At 52.4% G+C, this 19,273-nt stretch overlaps 1 protein-coding gene across 1 annotated transcript in view; it reads right to left on the bottom strand.

The window, feature by feature from the left end:
• Positions 1 to 835: 835 nt before the first annotated feature.
• The window catches only part of PLA2G2C (phospholipase A2 group IIC), a 21,324-nt gene continuing 2,886 nt past the window's right edge, over positions 836 to 19,273 (bottom strand). The window contains exons 2-5 of the mRNA XM_041764951.1: positions 14,206 to 14,306; positions 12,140 to 12,284; positions 10,282 to 10,385; positions 836 to 2,221 (exon numbers count right to left, since the gene is read on the bottom strand). Of these exons, the coding sequence (XP_041620885.1) occupies positions 2,052 to 2,221; positions 10,282 to 10,385; positions 12,140 to 12,284; positions 14,206 to 14,245 (459 nt within the window). The 5' untranslated portion in view covers positions 14,246 to 14,306 and the 3' untranslated portion in view covers positions 836 to 2,051. The remainder of the gene's footprint in view (positions 2,222 to 10,281; positions 10,386 to 12,139; positions 12,285 to 14,205; positions 14,307 to 19,273) is intronic.

Here is a 19,273-nt window from a genome sequence, read left to right as displayed (position 1 = left end):
AGAACGCCCCTAGGAGTGGAGGGGCCTGGCTTGGACCCAAACACACTAATTCCACACCTGCTTTTCTGCAACCACCTACCTCAGACCTTTACGACTATTGCCATGGATGCCCACCAACCTCAAGCTCCTCTTCTGCAGTTGTAATTAATAGAGCACATGCGGGTAGGGAAGGAAGGAAATAAAGAAGGAAGGAAGAGAAGGAGGAGAGAGGGGGAGGGAGGGAGGGAGGGAGGGAGGGAGGGAGAAGGAAGGGAGGGAGGGAGGGAGAAGGAAGGGCAGATGAATTTACCACTCGACCTTGCCAGCTGAGCGAGGCAGAGCCCAGAGCCCCGGCTCCCAGACCCTCTGCTGACCACCCGCCCCTGGCTTCCCTTACTGTCTCTTCACATGAGTGACAGCATCACTCAATCCAGATTTTAAGTGGCTGAACTTGAACTTCTAAAGGCTGCTACAGCTTTTGAAGCTCTCCCCAGGATTTTTAGACCTGATTTTGTTTTCCTAAAACCTCTGAATCCCTGATGCCCTGCACCGTGCCCGACGCTTAGTGGGGGGCTCACGACATGTTTGTTGGACGACCGTGTGATTACAGCCCTCTGCGTGTTTTCCCTTATCATACGAGGGTGGCCTTTCTCCTCCCAGACCTGCAAGGTTCAGGGCAGGGGCCACGTCCACAATATTTTGTGGCCTCAAGCTGCAGCACAGGGCCGAGAACCCAGGAGTCTCCATGAATGAAGACCAGTTACATCAGTGAGCTATACAGTGTAACAGGCCACACTACGACTTAGTGACTTCAAATGTCAGCCTTTATTCGGCTCACAGTTCTGCAATTGGCAGCTTCGCCTGGGCTGAGCCGGGCACACAGTTGTTCCAGTTCCAGCTAGCTTCTCTCGTGGGTCACCGTCTGCAATGCGTGGGCTTTGCTGATCTTTGCTGAGCGCTCTCACATGTCTGAGGTCTGAGTAGACACAGCAGGGCTGATGGACTCTGGCTCCCATCCGCCAGGGGGTCCACCCAGGCTTTTTCTCGGCAGAGCTCGGCGTCCTGAGAGAGTTAGAGCACCAGGCCTCCCGAGGCCTAGGCTGGGAAACTGGGAGACCGTCCATAGGTTCCACGACATTCTATTGGCCGATGTCATTCACAAGGCCGGCGTGGAGTTCAGATTCCAACTGGGAAAAATAGACTCGACTTCTTGATGGGCCGAGCTGAGCGTCCCTTCACGAGAGGCAAGGATAAGAGAGGTAAGGACACTTGTGGCCAATTTTGCAACCTGCCATACCAGTTGGGCATTATAAACGACAGAGCCCACTCAGGTCAGGTCACTTCGGTGTTTGTTAGAGTCTAAGTCTGATATCACCAGGGGCTTCTGGATTTGGACGGAAATTTCGGGGATCTCTGACACCCCCTTCCAGGCCCTCTTTCTCTCCCTTTGACAACGTCCTGGTCGTGACACTCACGTGGCAGTGGTGGCTGTGGATATCCTCACGCTGTGTCCAGATGAAAATGGCATTAATTTTTCCTACCTGAGGGACGTCAGAGAACAAAACCCGAACAGAGGAGAGATGAAATCCCAGTGCACCTCTCGGATCCTCAGCTGTGTGCAAAGACCGTGTTTTGCAGGATCCCTGCTCTGCCCCCAGCTGGAGGTGGGTTGTGTGCCCAGTCCCCAAGTCCACCCTGCATCCTGATTTTGGGGTAGGAGTGGAGGGAGAGTTTAGGGTAGATCCTGGGTCCCCTTCCACCTCCTGGAAATTCCTGGATGGGGGTTGGGAACATCTTTCTCTCCTGTCACCTGTTACATTGCTTCTTAGCACTTAATGACTTTCAGAAGGTGTTATTTATTTGTGTCTATGAGTAGGGGCTGTCTCCCTCCACGGCGTGCCAGGATTTTATCTTTTCTATTGCTGATCGGCAGCCCTCTGGTTGGGAGCACCCTAGGCCAGGTGCTGAAGGGTGACTGCAGAAATGGAGCTGTTGGGGATGGCATGAGAAGGCTTCCGGGAGGGACAGGTGACACTGGAACGATGCTGACCCACAGGGGGGCTGGCGGCTGCCTAGCACTGGAGCTTCCTCCTGCCGCATCGGGGCCGGCTGGAGAAGAGCTGCTTGAAGTTTTTCTCGTAGGTGGGCAGGCTCGCTCTGAAGCAGTACGCAGATTGCTTGTCACACTCACATGCCCGCAGCCCACAGAGGCAGCTGACGCTGGGCCCCAGGGCACACTTGCCTGCAGAGACAGAAGGGTCACTGGGGGCTCCACTTGGTTCTAAGGTCAGGGAAAACAGGGGCTTGCTGCAAGGGGGTCAAGGGTTGAACAGAGAGGGAGGAATTTGGGAGTCCGTCTCCTGTGTCCCCGGTCACACCTGGACATGCCACAAGGACTAGAGTGAAGAGAAGCAGGGAGGAAACGGGAGAGGGGGCAGGGGTGGGGAGGCTGGGCCACACTGGGGAGGGGTGCCCTGAGCCAGCCTGCAGGCCAACAACACGGGACCCACTTCTCAGAGCTCACCTCACAGTTCCAGCTGTTTGCTTGACATCTCGCGTGGACGTGTCTGGCATCTCCAACTTCAGGCGTTCAGAGGGAACACTTGATGCAGCGCTCCCTCCACCCACCGGCCCGTCCTTCACCCACGCTCCCGGCTCGCAAACCGCACCACCTCCTACTCGAGCCAGAAAGTGAGCAGCAGCCTGGGTTCCTCCCCGCCTTCCACTTTGCACATCCATCCACTTTGCACATCCAGTCCACAGCAAGCACCACTGATGCCTCTGTTTAAAATACTTCCGGCTCCACCCCCTTCCCTCCACCTTCTTGGCCGCTACCCCCAATCCCTGTCCCCTCCAGCTCTCCTCTCTAACAGGAGGAAATGCACAGGGGCCTTCCTAAACTGTCACCTGGATGGGGTCCTCTCTCCCGCCTAAGCCCCAGTGCAGTTTCCCAGTGTTGGGGGAAGACATCCACATCCTCGCCAGGCGTAATCCGGCCCATGCCAACCTCTCCGTCCCCACTGTCCTTCACTCTGCTCCAGGCACACTGGCCTATCACATGCCTGCTTTGGTCTTGTCCCAGGGCCTTTGCTCTCACAGTTCTGTCTAAAACACTTCCCTCCAGGATCTTCAGGTGACTTGGATCCATCATCTCCTTTGGGTCTCGGTCAGATTTCCCCTCCTCAGAGAGGCCCTCCCGGACCCCTGATCTAGGGCTCCCTCCAGCCACTCTTCCGCACATCCCGTTTATTTCATTCCCTGTGCCTTGCACAACCTGTACGCCTCTTATGGGTCTGCTTGCATGTGTCCGTCTTCCCTCAGTGGAGTGTGAGCTCTGTGAGGCCGGCGCCTTGCCTGTCTTGTCTGCACAGCATCCCCAGTGTGCAGAACAAATGCTGGTGCATGGTAGGTGCTCAACTGAGGGTCGCTGACCAATGTAGCCTCTCTCTATGGGCCTTTGGGATTGAGTGTCTGCCCTTAGGCCAAGTCACCACTAGATGGAGATCTTTTATTTGGTTGGCAGAACTGTAGTGCTCAGAGAGAGAGTGTGTGTGTGTGGGTGTGTGTGTGCCTGTGGGTGTGTTCCACTCTCCTCTGAGGGTTGAGGGTGAGGAAGGGAGGCAGCCAGACTCCCCAGTTTGTTGACCATGGGCAAGTTAGCCTCAGTATCCATATTTACAAAATGATGATTAAAATATTAGTGTCAAAAATAAATAATGATATCTACTGGGCAGGATCGTTGGGAGGATTTTCGCTGCTGTTTACAGAGGGAGTGGTTTGGACGTGGCAGGCTCGCCCAGGGTGCTCCGTAACGGCTATGGTGACGGTGATGGTGAGGCATCTGGGAAGGAGAGGGGCCCTTTGAGGTTGGCCCCAGTGCTGGCTGTCCTGTTTGTTTGCTTTTCTCCCTCTGAAGTCTGATTCTGGCAGCAAGCTGTCCTCCCACATCTCTCTGGAGACTCAGTGTCTCAAGGCACATCGACACCCACCCCCTATGCTTCAGCTGTGCCCTCCATGCACCCTCATGAAATGTGCCAGGGATGCTCCTGCCCCTGGCTCTCGGCTCCTGTCATTCCCACTGTTCCTGATACCTGGCTCACCTTTGCCATCCCTCTTTCCATCTGTGAAGATCCTCCAGGATCCATCAAGACCCAGCTCCTCCAGGAGCCTCTCTCAAGCCCCTGTCCCTTTCAGGCCTCTCGTCACCACTGCCACCGCCATACCCAGCACACCCCTTGCTTCCCTCTGGGGTGGCTGCTGTGGTCTACGGGGCCCACTTGGACTCATGGCTGGTGTTCTCAGGGGGCTACTTGGGTGCAGGGCACCGCCCCTTCAACCACACTCTCCTCCAGAAAGGGCCTGGTGTCCCTGTGCTGTCACTCACCCAGGTACTGCCACTCTGCCTTGGCCACTTCCTCTTCCTTGTCCTCTTTCTGGTTACCTCGGTCCTCTGTTCCTCTCTTCCTTTCTTCCGTCTCACTTGTCCTTTGTCCTTTCCCTCTCTTCGCTGTCCACTTCTTGCTTTGGCTGGTCCTTTCTGACGCCTGGAGTATGACCCTCTCCTGTTGTGCAGTGTGACCTCTAATGCCTCGCCTGGGCCTCGGACCCCCCAGAAACTGATCTTGAGCAGGGGTCAATGGCTGTGGACAATCATTTCTGGGGCATCCCACAGCCATGGCCGGACTAAGGCCTGTCAAGACCTAGAAGGAGAGGCAGCCCCAGGCCAAGAAATGTCCTCTTTGCAAGCCATCTTTTCAAAACACGTCTGAATCCAGTTCCTACGTCTTTCAATTTGCTGGTGGAGAAACTGAGACATGAGGAAGGGAACTGATAGCATCAGGACCATCTCTCTCAGTCCACGAAGTAGACTTCCACAACCAGGAGGAAGCAGGATGCTCTACCTCCCTGCCCATGGCAAACTCCGGTCCTGCCAGGCCTCTGCCTACCTGTGCCCCAGGCCTCCACCCTCTCTCTAAATCCCCTCCCTGGGCCTCTGGTTCAGTCTCAGGGCTCCGAATGCCATCTGAATGCCCATGACTCTCGGGTTCTCGTCCCAGCCAGGTGTTTCCCCCGAGCTTTAGACTCCAACATGTGCGTGTCCACTTGACTTCCCCCGTCAGGCATCAAATAGGCATCTCGAACTCAAGAAGGCTCATGCCGAGTGCTTGCCATGTCTCCATAGCCCGTTCTTCTCCATCTGCACAAGCTTGGTCAACTCCTTACCCATGGCCGCTTGGGCCGGGAACCTTGGATCCTGTCTCTTTTACCTTCCCACCCCGCAACTCATCCATCAGCAGCTCCTGACAATTTACCTCCAAAACACCCAGCATCTGGCACTTCTCTTCTCTCCTCCAGTCCACCACCCTGTGGAAGCATCTCCCCAGTGCTCACTAGTGGCTCCCCATCTTTCTTCCCTTGCTCCCCATCCTCCATGGGCAATGGCCAGAGTGTCTTTCTAAAGCAACATTAGAGCACATCCTGCTTCAAACGCTCTGGCGGCTTCCCCTGCTACTGAAGGAGAGGGTGCACTCCTCCCCTGTCCGCCCATCCCGTGGCCCCGGGTCCCTGCGCCACACCAGCCTCCACTGTCCCGCTGCCATCGCCTCGGCTCCTGCCACACTGGCTAAATGCCACTTCCTTGTGAGGGCCTCTGCGGCCACCTGAAGTAGCCATCCTTCTCTCTCCCTGCCGCTGTCATTCCATATCCTGTCGTCTTGTCGCAGCACTGATCCACACCTGAGTGCACTTTATTTCTGAGTATTTTGGGACCTGATCCCCTCCCCCTGCAAGCTCCTTCTGGGCAGGGAGTTTGTCTTCTCATCACACATCTTCAGCCCTAAACACGCAGTGAGCAGCCCATCACTAAGTGCTACTGCTTCACGGGGCTGGACACTCACTGTCTTTGGGGGCAGCAAAAGGATCCCCATCCTAGGAAATCTGGGAAGCCAGCTTCTCCATCCAGACCCACCATCTGCGTGCTTTAGGATCTCAGGCAAGTTGTTCATCCCCAAGCCTGTTGCCTCAGCTCTCAAATCGGGAACCAGACACTTGCATTAACTATTTCAGGAGTTGTTCATTCATTCACTCATCAAACAGGTACAGTGTTCCTAACATGTGCCAGGCCTTTGGCTAATAGCTAGAGGTACAGGTCCTCCTGCAAGCAGGCCCCACGTTGCATAGCTCCCAGGGCATCCTTCTCTGTGGGTTCTAATGAGGATGAGTCTGCCCCCGCCCCCAAACCCCCAAGACAGGCTTGTTCCTTGCCCTCCAGAACTCATATTCTGCTTGGTGGGAGAGTGGCTGCATAAATAAGCAAGGTAATTTCAGGTAGACACAAATGCTAGGAGAGAAAAGGGTGATGTGTCAGCGAGAGGAGGTGTTGTGAAGGAATACATTCAGTAATGAAGGAGAAAGGTCTTTGCAAACTGCAAATTCCAGTGGTTGCCATTGTTCACCTTCCCTCGTTGGCAGAGGGAGAAGTCCGAGGTTCAGACATGGAGGTGTAAGTGGCACTATTGGCTGGAACCTGGTCTCTGCCTCCCATGGCCCCTGCACTAATGCACACGTGCATATGTGGGTGGAGGTGGGGGGGTATCTCTGCTGGCTAATCTTAAAGTCCCCTGCAAATGCCAAGTACTTACGTAAGACCACCCAAAGGAGGGATAACAACCTCCCTGGTTGCTCGAGGGCAGCCGTCCCCACCTGGCAAATTAGCCCCAGGGCTTGGGTTACAGGCCTTTCTCTGCAAAGATCTCCCAGTGACATTTAAAGACATGGACAGGCCAAGTTGTTTTTCCCTTTCCCTTCCCTGCTCACCAACTGCATCCCGGATCAGCTGCAGGTTGCTAAGCAACCCAGGGCCAGGCTCTGGGTACAGGATTTCAGAACTTGGAGGCTGGGGTGGGAGGGTGGGGGAGACAGTTAACCCTTGCAGGGCAGCTCTTTGAACCCCGGTGGAACTGGGGTGAGGGAAGAGCTTTTCTTCCTTAGGAGTTAATGATAGTAGCTTGAGGCGCGGCAGGTGCAGAGGAGATGCTTCAGAGAAATCTCCTAACAGTAATGAAGCAAATCCCAGTGCTCTTCTGCAAAAGTCAAAAGGGGAAAAGAAAACTTAGATGCACACAGAAGTCTCAGCTTCTAAAAGGAAAGGCATTACCTAAGCACCTGCTATGGGCCTGACCCTTTATCAGGGTTACTTTAGTAACTTTATGAAGTACAGATTGCTAACCCCATTTCACAGATGAAGAGACTAAGGCCCAGGCTAGTTGTGCAATTATCCAGCTAGAAGGGGTGGAGCTGGGATTCAGACCCAGCTCTGCCTGACTCCAAAGGATGTGCTCTCTTTGGGCCTCTTAGCAGGGGACATAAAGCTCAGAAGATCTTTCAGAACAGAAAGATCTGGGGCATCACGGAGGAGCCGAGTCTCCATCTGCCTTTCTCTGTCCCCTGGGCTGGCGCTGAGCATTCTGATGAGCATGCTGCTGACAGCAAGACTTGCATTCATGGGAACAAAGTGCATCCCCCCAACACCCTCCCGTCAGCCTCATGCTGCTGGGGAGGGCAGTGTGAGACAGGAGCACCAGCTCTGCGGCCAGACAATTTGGGTCCGACTTGCGACTCTTCTTTTCCTGGCTGTGGGACCGTGGCCATCTCAGCTAACCTCTCTGAGCCTCAGGGTCCCTCTTGATAACCATGCCCACACCTCAAAGGTGTATCCTGGGGGTTACGGTGCTGTGTGTAAAGTGTCTATCACGGATGCTCACAGACTGAAGCTGTTGCTAATATACCTATTTTATGGATAAAGAAACTCAGGCCCAGAAAACTCAGGCCAAGCAGTATGTTCCAGAGCATTGGAAAGGCTGAAGACACACGTGTTTTAATGTTGCCTGTTACTCAGATCAAACTCTTATGCCCTCTGGGCCTCAGCCTCCCGTCCCTACAATGAGCGGTTGGTCTAGAGGGTCTCTAAGGGCGCTTTCAGCCCTGGAGAATGCCAGGAAAACAGGACCTAAGGCTGCCTTGCTCTGTGCCCTGGCCCATGCACAGCGCTGGCCCTGGATGGGCATCCAGTAGGCACTCAAGCAATACTGGATGAGTAAATGAATGTGACTGGGTCTGGTTTGTGGGCTCAGCATGTAGCAGCAGCAGACCCAGGATGAGAACCCAGATCACCCAGCTCCTAGCCCTGCTCCTGGGAGCCGGGCTTTGGCAGGTGGAGTGGAGCGGATGGGGGTGTTGGCCTGGTACTCACTGGCTGGGGCAGCTGAGGAGGAGGATGGTGATGCTCTGGTGGTGATGGGGAAGCATCCGTCTCCTCCCCGTGCTAACTCCCTAAGCAGGGCTCTGGAGTCCAGAAGGTCTGCTCAAGCTTTGGGAGCAACTGGCTTCCTGGCAGCATCGGTGGAAAGCACAGCCCAGGCTGCAAACTTTCCAGCCCAGCTCTCAGACCCTGCCTGCACTTCCCACCACCACCCAGCAGGTGCCAAGCAGAAGATGTTTCCATGTGCCACCTCCGGGGTGGGGGGGTGGGCTACAGCATCTACCCCAGATCATTCTCCTGCATCTCCTGGGGCCCCCAGGCTGTGGCTCTGGCCCTACAGGAGGAAGAGGATTGCTAAAGAAGCTGCTCAAAAAAAAACATAAAAAATAAAAAAATAAAAAAAGCTGCTCCAGGTGCAGAGGGCAGAGGCTTGCCCTGAGCCCGGGACCAGGGTGCAGGCAGGTCTTCTGCACTTACTGAATTTCTACTTCCCTCCTCAGATCACCTTTTCCCTTCTTCCTCAGTCCCTGAACCTTATGGGGGCATCAGAGGACAGAGCTCCTCAAGTACATTTTCTCTAAAAGTGATAACTTTTCAAGCACTTTAAGGTAACGCTTGACATGACATATGTTATGATCAAGAGGAATAGAGATGAGCAGAAACCATAGGGAAGTGAGACCATAAGCCAGGCTGAGAAGAGTCAGAGGCCCCTTTTGTGTGTGTGTGCACCCAGTCCAAACCCCAGGCTTGTCCCCCCAACTCCCGCCAGGTGAGGCCCGGAAAGGTGGGAAGAGGCTGCCAGAAACTCGGTCTCTGCCTCCAATGGCATCATGTGCCAAAGTCAACAATACTTTGGGGGAAACCTCCGACCTCCTTCCCTTGGCCCCCACCCCTCACTAGGTCCGGATCCCATCCCCTGCACGCGGCCTGGGGGACCTCCCAGAAGACACATTGCTCTGGTGTGAGCACAGTCATGGCCAGAGAGCTCCGACACAGAAGCCTCGTTGAACTCACGTGGGAAAAAGAGGATTCTCCCAGTCGACAGTGTGCTTGGGGGCTGGGGGCCATGGAGGCTGAGAAGCAGGGGTCTGAGCCCCCCACCCCCTAAGACTCAGGTCTCATCACTGGACCAGGGACAACCCACAGCCCTAACGCTTGGTCAGTCTTGCTGTGTCCTGAGCTGGGGCTCTGGGTAGGAAGCGCTGAGGTTTGGGTTTTAGAGCACCCACTCTAAGTGGGGGAGAGGAAGGGAAGGGTGGTGGCGGTTCCCTCACCTGGGGAAGAGACAGGTGAACTACGACACATTCATAGCTGAACACAAATACGCACAGGGAGGAGAGGGGTCCATGCACCTCCACAAGGCCAGGTAGGAAGCCAGTTGCCCTAAAGGGCATTCAAACCATTGGTGCCATTGGAATGAAGGGCATTCACGAGAAGGCGCAGTGACTTCAAATGTGCTTTGACCAAACTTGCCCTACACACACCCACACCCTAGCAGCCCCAGAGATATGCTCTAGGGTATCAGGGGCCACTCCCCACCTGCTAGACACTCAGTACTGGCCCACCCTGTCCTTTGCTCTCTTCCTTGAATGGCCTCGATGACACATGAGTTCCCTTCCCTGACCCCTCCTATTTACTTTTGTGTCTCCCAGGGCACCTACCCGTGCTTGGCACGTAGTCACCCTTAACAAATATTTGTCCAACCGAAAGACAGATGAGCTGCTTAGGTGACACATGACAGACCTAAGGAGGAATGTTCTCAACGGCAACAGTTGCCAGGCAAAGCTGCAAGATTCAGTGTAATCTCAAGTCAACAACTATTTATTGAGCAAGTACTATACCCCAGGCATGGGCTGCACGCTCCCAGGGGGTGCTAGAGAGACAGCCGTGGACAGGAGAGACCAGAGACCAAGTAAGGGCTCCCAAGAAGCTCTGATTCCTAGAATTGTCACTTTCTGTCGCAAAGCACGCCTCTGCTAGGAGGCAGACGTTAAGGAGAGGCCCGGGTTCAAAGCCATTTCCCCGTAGAGAGGGCTACTTACAGGCCACGGTCCCGTTGGCGATGTGGAACTGGTAGCCGTTCAGCACAGGCTGGCAGCCGAGCTGCTTCAGCTTCCCGTAGCAGCAATCATGTGCCAGGCAGCATCTGGGGGCCAGACCAGAGGGGGTGAGGGGCTTCCCCGGTGGATGGGCCCTGGGGCATCAGCAGGGTGGAGACGGAGGGTGCAACCTGGGACGGACTCCCCCGTATCCTCCCTGGAGCGAGACGGCATTGACAATAAGGAGGGAAGTCCCTAAAAATATTAACAATATAAACATAACCACTAACAGGCAGTGAGCCCTTTCTAGAAACTTCTGCTACCTCATTAGCTCCTCTATGAAACCCCGCGAAGTGTGATCATCATCCCTCTTTGGTAGAGGAGGAGATGAGATCCTAAGAGGGGAATTTCCTAAAATTATCCAGCTGGAAAATGAGAGACCTGGGGCCCAAACCTAGGTCCATAGGACTCGGTCATTCATGGAAATGAACTTTTTCCTAAGCCCCCGCTATGTGCCAAGCACTGTGATAGTCCCTGAGGAGACAGGGCTCAGCAAAAACCCCCAGAGTCCTTTAGACCTTGTTCTCACGATGTTCAAAGTGGCGTTGGAGCAGGAAAAGGGAGAGCACCAAGAAGAGAAAACAGGTGGGCCGGCCTTGGCCAGGGCAGGAAGGGCAGGAGGGCCGAGACCGGGGGCTGGATTCCAAGACAGGGAAAAGCAAATGCTCTGGACCAGACACTTCGGTCCTTCCTGTCGTCATCACCCCCTGCAAGAGGGCTCTTTGCTGTTTGTCATCTTTGTCTCATGGTGCTTTAAAATTCTCATCAAAAAATAAAATAAAATAAAATAAAATAAAATAAAATAAAATAAAATAAAATAAAATAAAATAAAATAAAATTCTCATCAGCCTTTGGGCTTGAAAGGGGAGGCACAGAGCCTCAATGGGCCGGGACTGGGAGACGAGCAAATTCTCCTTCAGGTCGTGACTTGGCCACTCAGGGGCTGGTGTGTCTTTAGACTTTGCCAAGAGGTTTAGCAGGTCCTGACGGTTGGCGCCTGTAAGATGGGGATGGTAACTGCCCTGGCCACTGGATGTAAGGATTAAGTTAGGCCCTATATGCAAATCACACATGATGGGTAGTGTCAGGTCCCCTGCAGGGCTCTGGGGTCCCTCCCGCTAGAATATTCCATGCTCTCAGGAGTCCAGCCCAGAGGAATCAAGCTCCAAGAGCGACATTTCAGTCCCTGCAGCAGGTACGTATTTGTCCACGTGAGGTTCAAAGTGGCAAGAAACACCTGGCTTCTTCTCCCTTCAGATGAATGACGTGCGAACTATCTGTCACCTACCTCCCCATGCCCTCGCCAGGTTATGCCAACCTCCACTTTTTCTTGGGACTCACGCTCCCCATCCCCACGCCGAAGAGTGGGCCTGGCAGCCACGTTGGACCATGTGGCCTCGCCCAGATGGACAACTTTTCCAAACTGGGCCACCGGGATTCTCTCTCCCGGAATGTGGAATTAGGCCCGGGAGACAGCAGGGCAGTCTTGCTGTGCTCTAATCCTAAAAAACTGGGTTGCTGAGAGAAGATCACGTTTGCTGTGACGTTTGAGAAGTGCAAATGTTTCTGGGGCTCTGAGCAGGACTGACTAGATAATTTTCGAGGCCTGGTGCAAAATGAGAATTCGGGGCATGTTGTTCCAACACAAGAGCTTCAAGATGGCGGCTGCAGAGCGGCAAACCACAGACGGCTTCTGTCCCTCGCAGTGCGACAGTCCTAACACCCTGCCCCCCCCCCCCCCCCGAAGGCTTGGGTTTCAGTGCAAATCAGATGAAGGCAGGCCTGGAGCCTCTGGACTCACCTGTCAGTGTCATCCATGGGGGTCCCTTTGCCCCCAAGACCACAGTAGCAGCCATATCCATAATACGAGAAGAAGGCGCTCCGCCCTGTGACGTGTTTGACCATCCTCTGAAACTGCCAGAAGCTGCTGTGGGCAGGAGCCATCACTGCCGGGGAGAAAATAAGAAAGAAGACAACAGGGTGGTGAGGACAAGCCCAGCCTGGTGACCTGTACCCAGAGGGCTTGCATCCAGGACATCAGGAGACCCCAAAACACGCCCCCATATGTGGGCACGGCTGGGATCATCAGCCCCTCTCATGGGGAAGGTAATAGGATCCGAACACTATGTCCCACAGCCAGTTTCCTGCTAGCTGAGGCTGAGAACCCGGCTTCCATGATGTTCGGGGCATTACTGCCAACCATGTCTTCCCCCGCAAAGTGAAAAACCACCATCCTAGGCAGAAACACCCTTGGGTCTGATGCAACATTAACGGGAAAAGTTCAAAGCCTGAGATGCCAAAACCTACAAATATCATCAGGCATTTATAATCTCCCAGGAGACACAAAATACTTAAGAGGCAGAAAAGATACCCTCAATCTACTTTTTTTTTTTTTTACAGAATGTTTATGAAAGTGGGGGAAGAATATATACACACACACACACACACACACACACACACACACGGGGATATTTGCTGCAGCGCGTCCCTTGTGGTATCAAAAAATTGAACACCACCCACATATCCACTGACGGGAGAATAACTAAATGGTGTCTTGAAAACATCTACTTTTAATAGCAATCTCTCTGGGCAGTGGGATTGAGGAAGTAGGTGGAGAAGATGAGAGGCACCGTTTATATACTTTTAGGCTGTTTGACTTTTTTTTTTTTTTTTTTTTACAATGAACATGTATTACTTTTCTATTAAAACATTTGAAATGTATGTGTGGAAAAGCCTAGAAGCATGTATATCGGGCTCTTAAGAGCGGTTGCCTCTGGGTGTAGGAAAAGGACTGGGGCCTGGGAGGGATGAGAGGTGGCTTTATCTTGTTGATAATCACTTATTTTACTTTTTCATGTCCTGCACATATTCATTTTGCGATACAATAACATGCAAACATGAACTTGAGGAAGAAAAACGGAGAGAGAGGGTTTTGGGAAACGTTCACGAGAGACTTCTCCTGTGAAACTGTGGGTTTTGTTGTCGTGAAGCACTGCAGAGGGGATGGAAGCTTGGGGTGGTCACTGCTGTCCAAGCAGCAACCCCCCTCCACCCTCCTGCACCAGAGAGAGAGAACAGGGTTGCCTCTGGCACTGATATGGGGAGGGGGGTCACCACGGGGGCTGTGGAAGTGGTCCTCCCTGCCTATGGGGACCCCCCCAAACCCACCATGATCTTGAAAACTGTAAATTCCACCATGGATTAAGGGAATACGGGAGCTCTGCTTTTGGCGTTTTGACTTGGGGACCCGAAAGCTGCGCAGCTGAAACAGAAAAACAGACCCCGAGAAATCTCTACTAATCAAACTCATCAAACCAGAGTCAAAGCGTTTCCCAACAAACCCAACACTGTTTCCTAGTAAGTTCTTTTTCACTTTGCAGAGGTGTGTTATCTGATCTCCTGGTAGCAATGACTTATAATTACACATTATTCCATAAGTCACCATACGAGAGCCTTTCTGATGAGCATTAATTGTCCCTAAATTAGCTCGATATATGTCTGTGCTTTTGTTCTGGAATCTACATGACTTTAAACAAAGCCAACCAGCATCCAAAGGAAAAAAAAAAAAAAGGCTCTCAAAGGGGGTGTGTGGTAAAACAGTAGTCAAAGACCCTTTTTCTTGGCAAATGGTTAGGAATCTTTGATTTTCTAGAAGTCTTCTGAGGTCCCAATTCTGGGGCCAATCCATTCTGTAGAAGAAACAGAAGGAGGAGGACTTTGGTGGGAGCCTGTTCCACTCCTGATTCTCTTTTGAGTGACACCTGATTTTCCCCTCACTCGACGCCATATCAGGAGAGGCCACCCAGAGACATAGAAGCACCCAGACAGGAGGACGCCCTGGAGCTCTCTCAGCTCCATACTACTTACAGCAGGAGGCAAAGACCACGAGAACCCCAAAGGCCTTCATTCCCGAGGACACCGGGGGGTCAGAGGCACCAGGATCGCACCTTCCTCTGCCAGCTGAACTCCTGAAAAAGACCAAAATGAGGTGAGGCCATGTGGGTGCAAAACTCCAATCGCAGTGCAGGGCTCAGAGCAAAGGGATCCTTTTCAAACCTATTTATCTTTGAATATGATCCCCCCTCTGGTATTTAGACCTAAACATAAAGATACGAAGGACTCAGTTGTCTGAAAAGTGCAAGTGTTTCTTTTCTTTTTCTGGCAACATCATCCCTTCAACTCCTTCTTTTTATTTTTTTCTTTTGAGGAGTCAGCATTTCCTCTGTTCCCAAGTTTACAGTCATTGGGGTGGGTGGGTGGGGGTGTTCGTGATGGAAATCTCGCGCCAGGAAGTCTAGCCCCACCTGCACGGTGGGCCCCTGCCCATGTCTTTCTTCCTTGGTATCAGGTATCTCATCCAGGAGCTTAGCCCCTCTGAATCTCGGCTTCCTCTCCTATCAAGTGAGTCTAAAATACCTATCAGTAATTTCGAACATTTATTAAGACGTGACTCAATGCCAGGTGCTGTTTTCTTTAGGGTCTTCACGGGTATTCCATGATTTAATCCTTATAACCTGAAAGGCTCTGTAGTTGTTTTGGAGACAGAGAAACAAGAGTCAGAACAGCTTCCTTGAATCCACATAACCCCCAGCTTCACAGACTTGGGGGGACCTTTGGAAACAATGGAGGTAAAGCTGCTCAATACTGTGAAATGCTGTGACAGCGAAACATACCCCCTCTTCTTACTCTTAGCAACAGTAAGGGTCCCCATACATGGCTCGCTTCCCACAGGACAACAGAGGAGGGCTGGGCATCCCCTGTCATCCCAAGGACCCACCCCCACCCCTACCCCTGTTCTGGCAACAGCTCTCTCTAAATTCAAGTGGTCTTGATGTGGCCCATCAGAAATCAGCCTAGATCTGATAACAGCAGGACTTGGAGTATGAACAATAGCTCTGTTGAGCCCAGAGAATTTGGCAGGTACAGAGCTTTGGCTAGATTTACTCTCTGTGACAAAGTTTCCCAGGAAAACTTCAAAATGAGTGTCCTGCTGCAGAGCCCCAGGGCCAGTTCATCGGGGGTCTTTGCTACCTCTGGCCCTCTCTGCCCAGATTCTGCTGGAGGCTGTCCGGCTAGGCCCTGACCAGTCCTGGTCCCAGCCAGTCTCTGTTTCAAGTGCTGCAGGGAGGTTTTTAAATTAGGTTCCATCTCTCTGGGCTGGCTCCCTTTCCTCTTCTGAGTCTGCAAAAATAACCGTGTGATGGTTTAGTCCAAGAAGAAGGCACATACGTCTTTTAAATGAGCAGGTGATGACGTTTTGGAGAGACAAAGAAAGGGACCTGGGTGCGTTACTGGTAATGAAATCAGTGTCTCTCCGTGCTCCAGCTCTTCTCCCTCTGTGCCAGCTTCTCCCTCTGTGCCAGCTTCTCCTTCTGTGTGCCAGATTCTCCCTTTGTGTGTCAGCTTCTCCCTCTGATGCCAGCTTCTTCCTCTGTGTGTCAGCTTCTCCCTCTGTGTGTCAGCTTCTCCCTCTATATGCCAGCTTTTCCCTCTGTATCAGCTTCTCCCTCTGTGTGCCAGCTTCTCCATGTCAGCATCTCCCTCTGTATGCCAGCTTTCCCCTCTGTATGCCAGCCTCTCCCTCTGTGTGCCAGCTTCTCCCTCTGTGTGTCAGCTTCTCTGAACATCAGTTTCTTCCTGTGTGTCAGCTTCTCCCTCTCTCCAGTCTTGCTTTGTTCACTTCCTGACAGGTGTCTCTCCTAGGAGCCTCCTGAGAATGCACTTCTCTGTCTCAGGGTCTGTGTCCTGGGAGGCCAATCTAAGCCCATATAGAGTGATAAGCAGTGAACTCACGTCCAAAAGGATGGGTTTGAAGGGGACTTGAATTATCTTAAATTTATATTCCACTCCTTTGCTCCCCACGTGACCCTACCAGGTAGAGCCTATCACCTTCTTGCTTGGCAGTTGAGAAAAGCAAGGTTCAGAGAAAAGTGACACGCAGCTACCAAGTGGCAGGACCAGGACTGAACCTCTGGTCCCAACTTCCAAATTCAGTGCTCTTTCTACTTCGCCATGCTCCCTGCCTAGACCTCTTGCCCATGTGGCATTCTGAGGCATTTTCACAGACACCAGCCTTCACACTATGACTTAGGCAAGACCGGCATGGCTCGTCCCTTTGACTGATTGCTTGCAGGTGCTTTAGATTGTGCTGAGCCCAAAGCAAGAGCACAGGGCCAGCAGCCCAGGGATCTGATGAAGGGCAAGAACATGGTAGGGAAGGCAGCATGGACTCCAATGCCAGCCTCTGGGGGAGTAGCCAGCAAGTTGGCAGGTCTCCGTGAGCTACCGCTCTCAGACCCACCAATTCATCTTACAGACAATGCTGACAAATGGGTTGGCTTTTCTCCCCGTGGAGTAAATAAAGAGGAAAGAATCTGTAAGCTCCATAAGTCAAAGATCATTCTATTTCGTTCACCTCTTTATCCCTAGTACCTAACCAGCACAGGTGGGGCCTGACACACACTAGTACTGATGGTGAGGATGGGTAACTTTTCTGTCCCATTTCTACACCCTGGGTGGCTTCTGAGCACTTGACATAGTTACTCATTAAGTCCTCACGGCCTCCAGCTGGAGAAATACTGCCATTACCTCCATGGTGCAGATAAGGAAGCCAGGCATGGAGAGATGGAAGTAAATAAATATTTGAGGAATGAATGAATGCATGAATGATCAGAATCTGATCATGCTTCAAGTTACAGAAATATAAACAAAACTATCCCCTACTGGGGGCCAGCATGGGGCTAAGCACAGCTTGTAGATTATCTCCTTAAACCCTCTTTTAATGCTCCCAATGTGGCCTAGATGATGAACCCAGCTTGTCGATGAAAGAATAGAGACTGGCAGAGGTTAGGCATTTTGTCCTGCAAATCGACAGAGCCAGGACTCGACTCAGGTGTGTCAACACCAAAGGCGGCATCCCTAACCTTTAGCTGTCTGCTTCCCTGTGGGTCATTGGGCCGAGGGGCTCTACCTATCTAAAACAGGGCTGAGAAAACAAAACCAAAACGACCCAAGCATCCAAGCAGATGCCACGAACACTCTTATTTGAGGCACGATGCCAGCAAGGGGTCAGCCTCTCTTTCTCGGCCCCAGCGGATGAACAGGAAGGGGATTACAGGGGCGGCTGTTAGTAGGCAAGCAGGCAGGCAGGCAGGCAGGCAGGCAAGGGAGAGACAGGAGTGATCAAAATAAGAACTGACCAAGCCTATGGACCTGGGGCCACCGAGTGTAGGGGCAGATGGTTCTAGCTACATCAGCCTGGAGTGGTTATTGATGTCAAGTCATCAAGAAAAGGCTGCATTGTATAAGAGACTGCAAAGGCGCAAGGCAAATAACTTCAGATTCTCTGTTGGAGAAGAGGGTTGGAGCAGGGCTCTATACTTCCTGGCAGAGCCACTGAAGTGCACTGAGCCTTAGCTGCATCATCTGTCAGGTGGAGACAATGCGCCTGACCCCCTGTGGATTGCCAGCAAGATTCAACAAGTTCCAGAGATAACAACCTGGGATTAGTCAACAGTAGCCAAGGTGAGTTACCATGTTTGCTATGTTTTGTTTAAGAAGACAGGAAAGGAGAACATTATGGATGTTTTCCAATAATATGGGGAAACCGTAGAAACCTGTAGTACTTTAAGAGGTAAATTTCATTACCCAGAAACTTCCCTCTTGCAGGTCCCCTTGGGAAGCCAAAGCATCAGGATATATAGTAACTGTGCCAGCCTCTGGGCCTCTCTACCAGAGCACACACCTGGTCCCCCCTCTGAGACCAAGGTTATCCGTGGTCTCAATCAACACATCTGGTGGGATCGAGGACAGAATAGGACACTGGGTATAGACTCCAAAATCTAGAGGCTGCTAGTTCAAAAAGAGGCCAGCTGCTCTTTGGGGACCAGCTGCCAAGAGACGGAAGCTCCTGCCTTGAGCCCAGTCCTGGGGGAGGTCATTTAGACTTCAAACTAGATATCCCTGGGGGATACCAAGTGGCACCTAGCCAGTCTCTCAGTGGAAAAGCCAGCAATGGAGTCAGCATTGCCTCTTCATTAATTTAACTCTGATTTGCTGAGCACCTACCATGAAGCAGACACTGTGTCAGCCAAGCAGGGGACTCAGACACAGGCACAGGCTCCTTCCCTGGAGGAGCTCATACCCTACTAAAGCAGGGGCACATTGTAGGATGAGACCAACATGATAATGAACACTAGTTCTCGCCAAGTGCTCACCAAGTGCCCGGCACTGTGCTAAGAACTTTCCAGGTTGAATCTGCTTTCACCCTTGCCACACTCCCATTCTTACCACCTACATTCTTACAGAGATAGAAACTGAGGTCCGGAGAAGTGTCATCAGCTACCCAAGGTCTCCAGCTAGCAAGCGGTGGAGCCAGGATTCACACTCAAGCCTGGACTCCAGGGGCCATACCAGCCACCTCACCACCAGTGCAATAGGTAGGTACAGGTAAAGATGCCATGTGGGAATGCCGGGGTGGGGCTCACAGAGAGTGGGCTTTGGAATCAGCCAGAGGTTCTGGGACTGCTCTCCCACTCATTAACTTGAGGGACCCTGAGGTCAATTGTTTTCTATGGCAAAGGAGACCAATGATGCCTTTCTGGAAGAGAGCACTGAAGATGGGAGGAACTGACGTAGTGAAGGTGCATGGTGCCATCCTGGGCATGTTCCACTGGACCAAAAGGGATCAGCCAAAGCCCATGAAGTTTGGGGGTGGGGAGGAGGTGGTCAGGAAAGGCCTTTGTGAAAGAGGAGACTTTTTAACAGGAGATCAGTAAATTTGGATCAACTTCGAGAAAAGAAGTGGGGTGGGGCAGGCAAGAGCAGAAGACTCTGGAGGTGAAAAGACTGAAGGCCCAGTTGGGGAACAAGCTGGCTGGAACTCATGGAGTCAGTGGAGGAGTAAGGCAATCGTGGCTGGAAAGGAGGATGAGTC

This window comes from Vulpes lagopus, chromosome 8 (genome assembly GCF_018345385.1).
Source record: "Vulpes lagopus strain Blue_001 chromosome 8, ASM1834538v1, whole genome shotgun sequence".
NCBI lineage: Eukaryota > Metazoa > Chordata > Mammalia > Carnivora > Canidae > Vulpes > Vulpes lagopus.
Note: the sequence above shows the minus strand (reverse complement) of the source record. Positions and strands in the feature narration are given on the sequence as shown.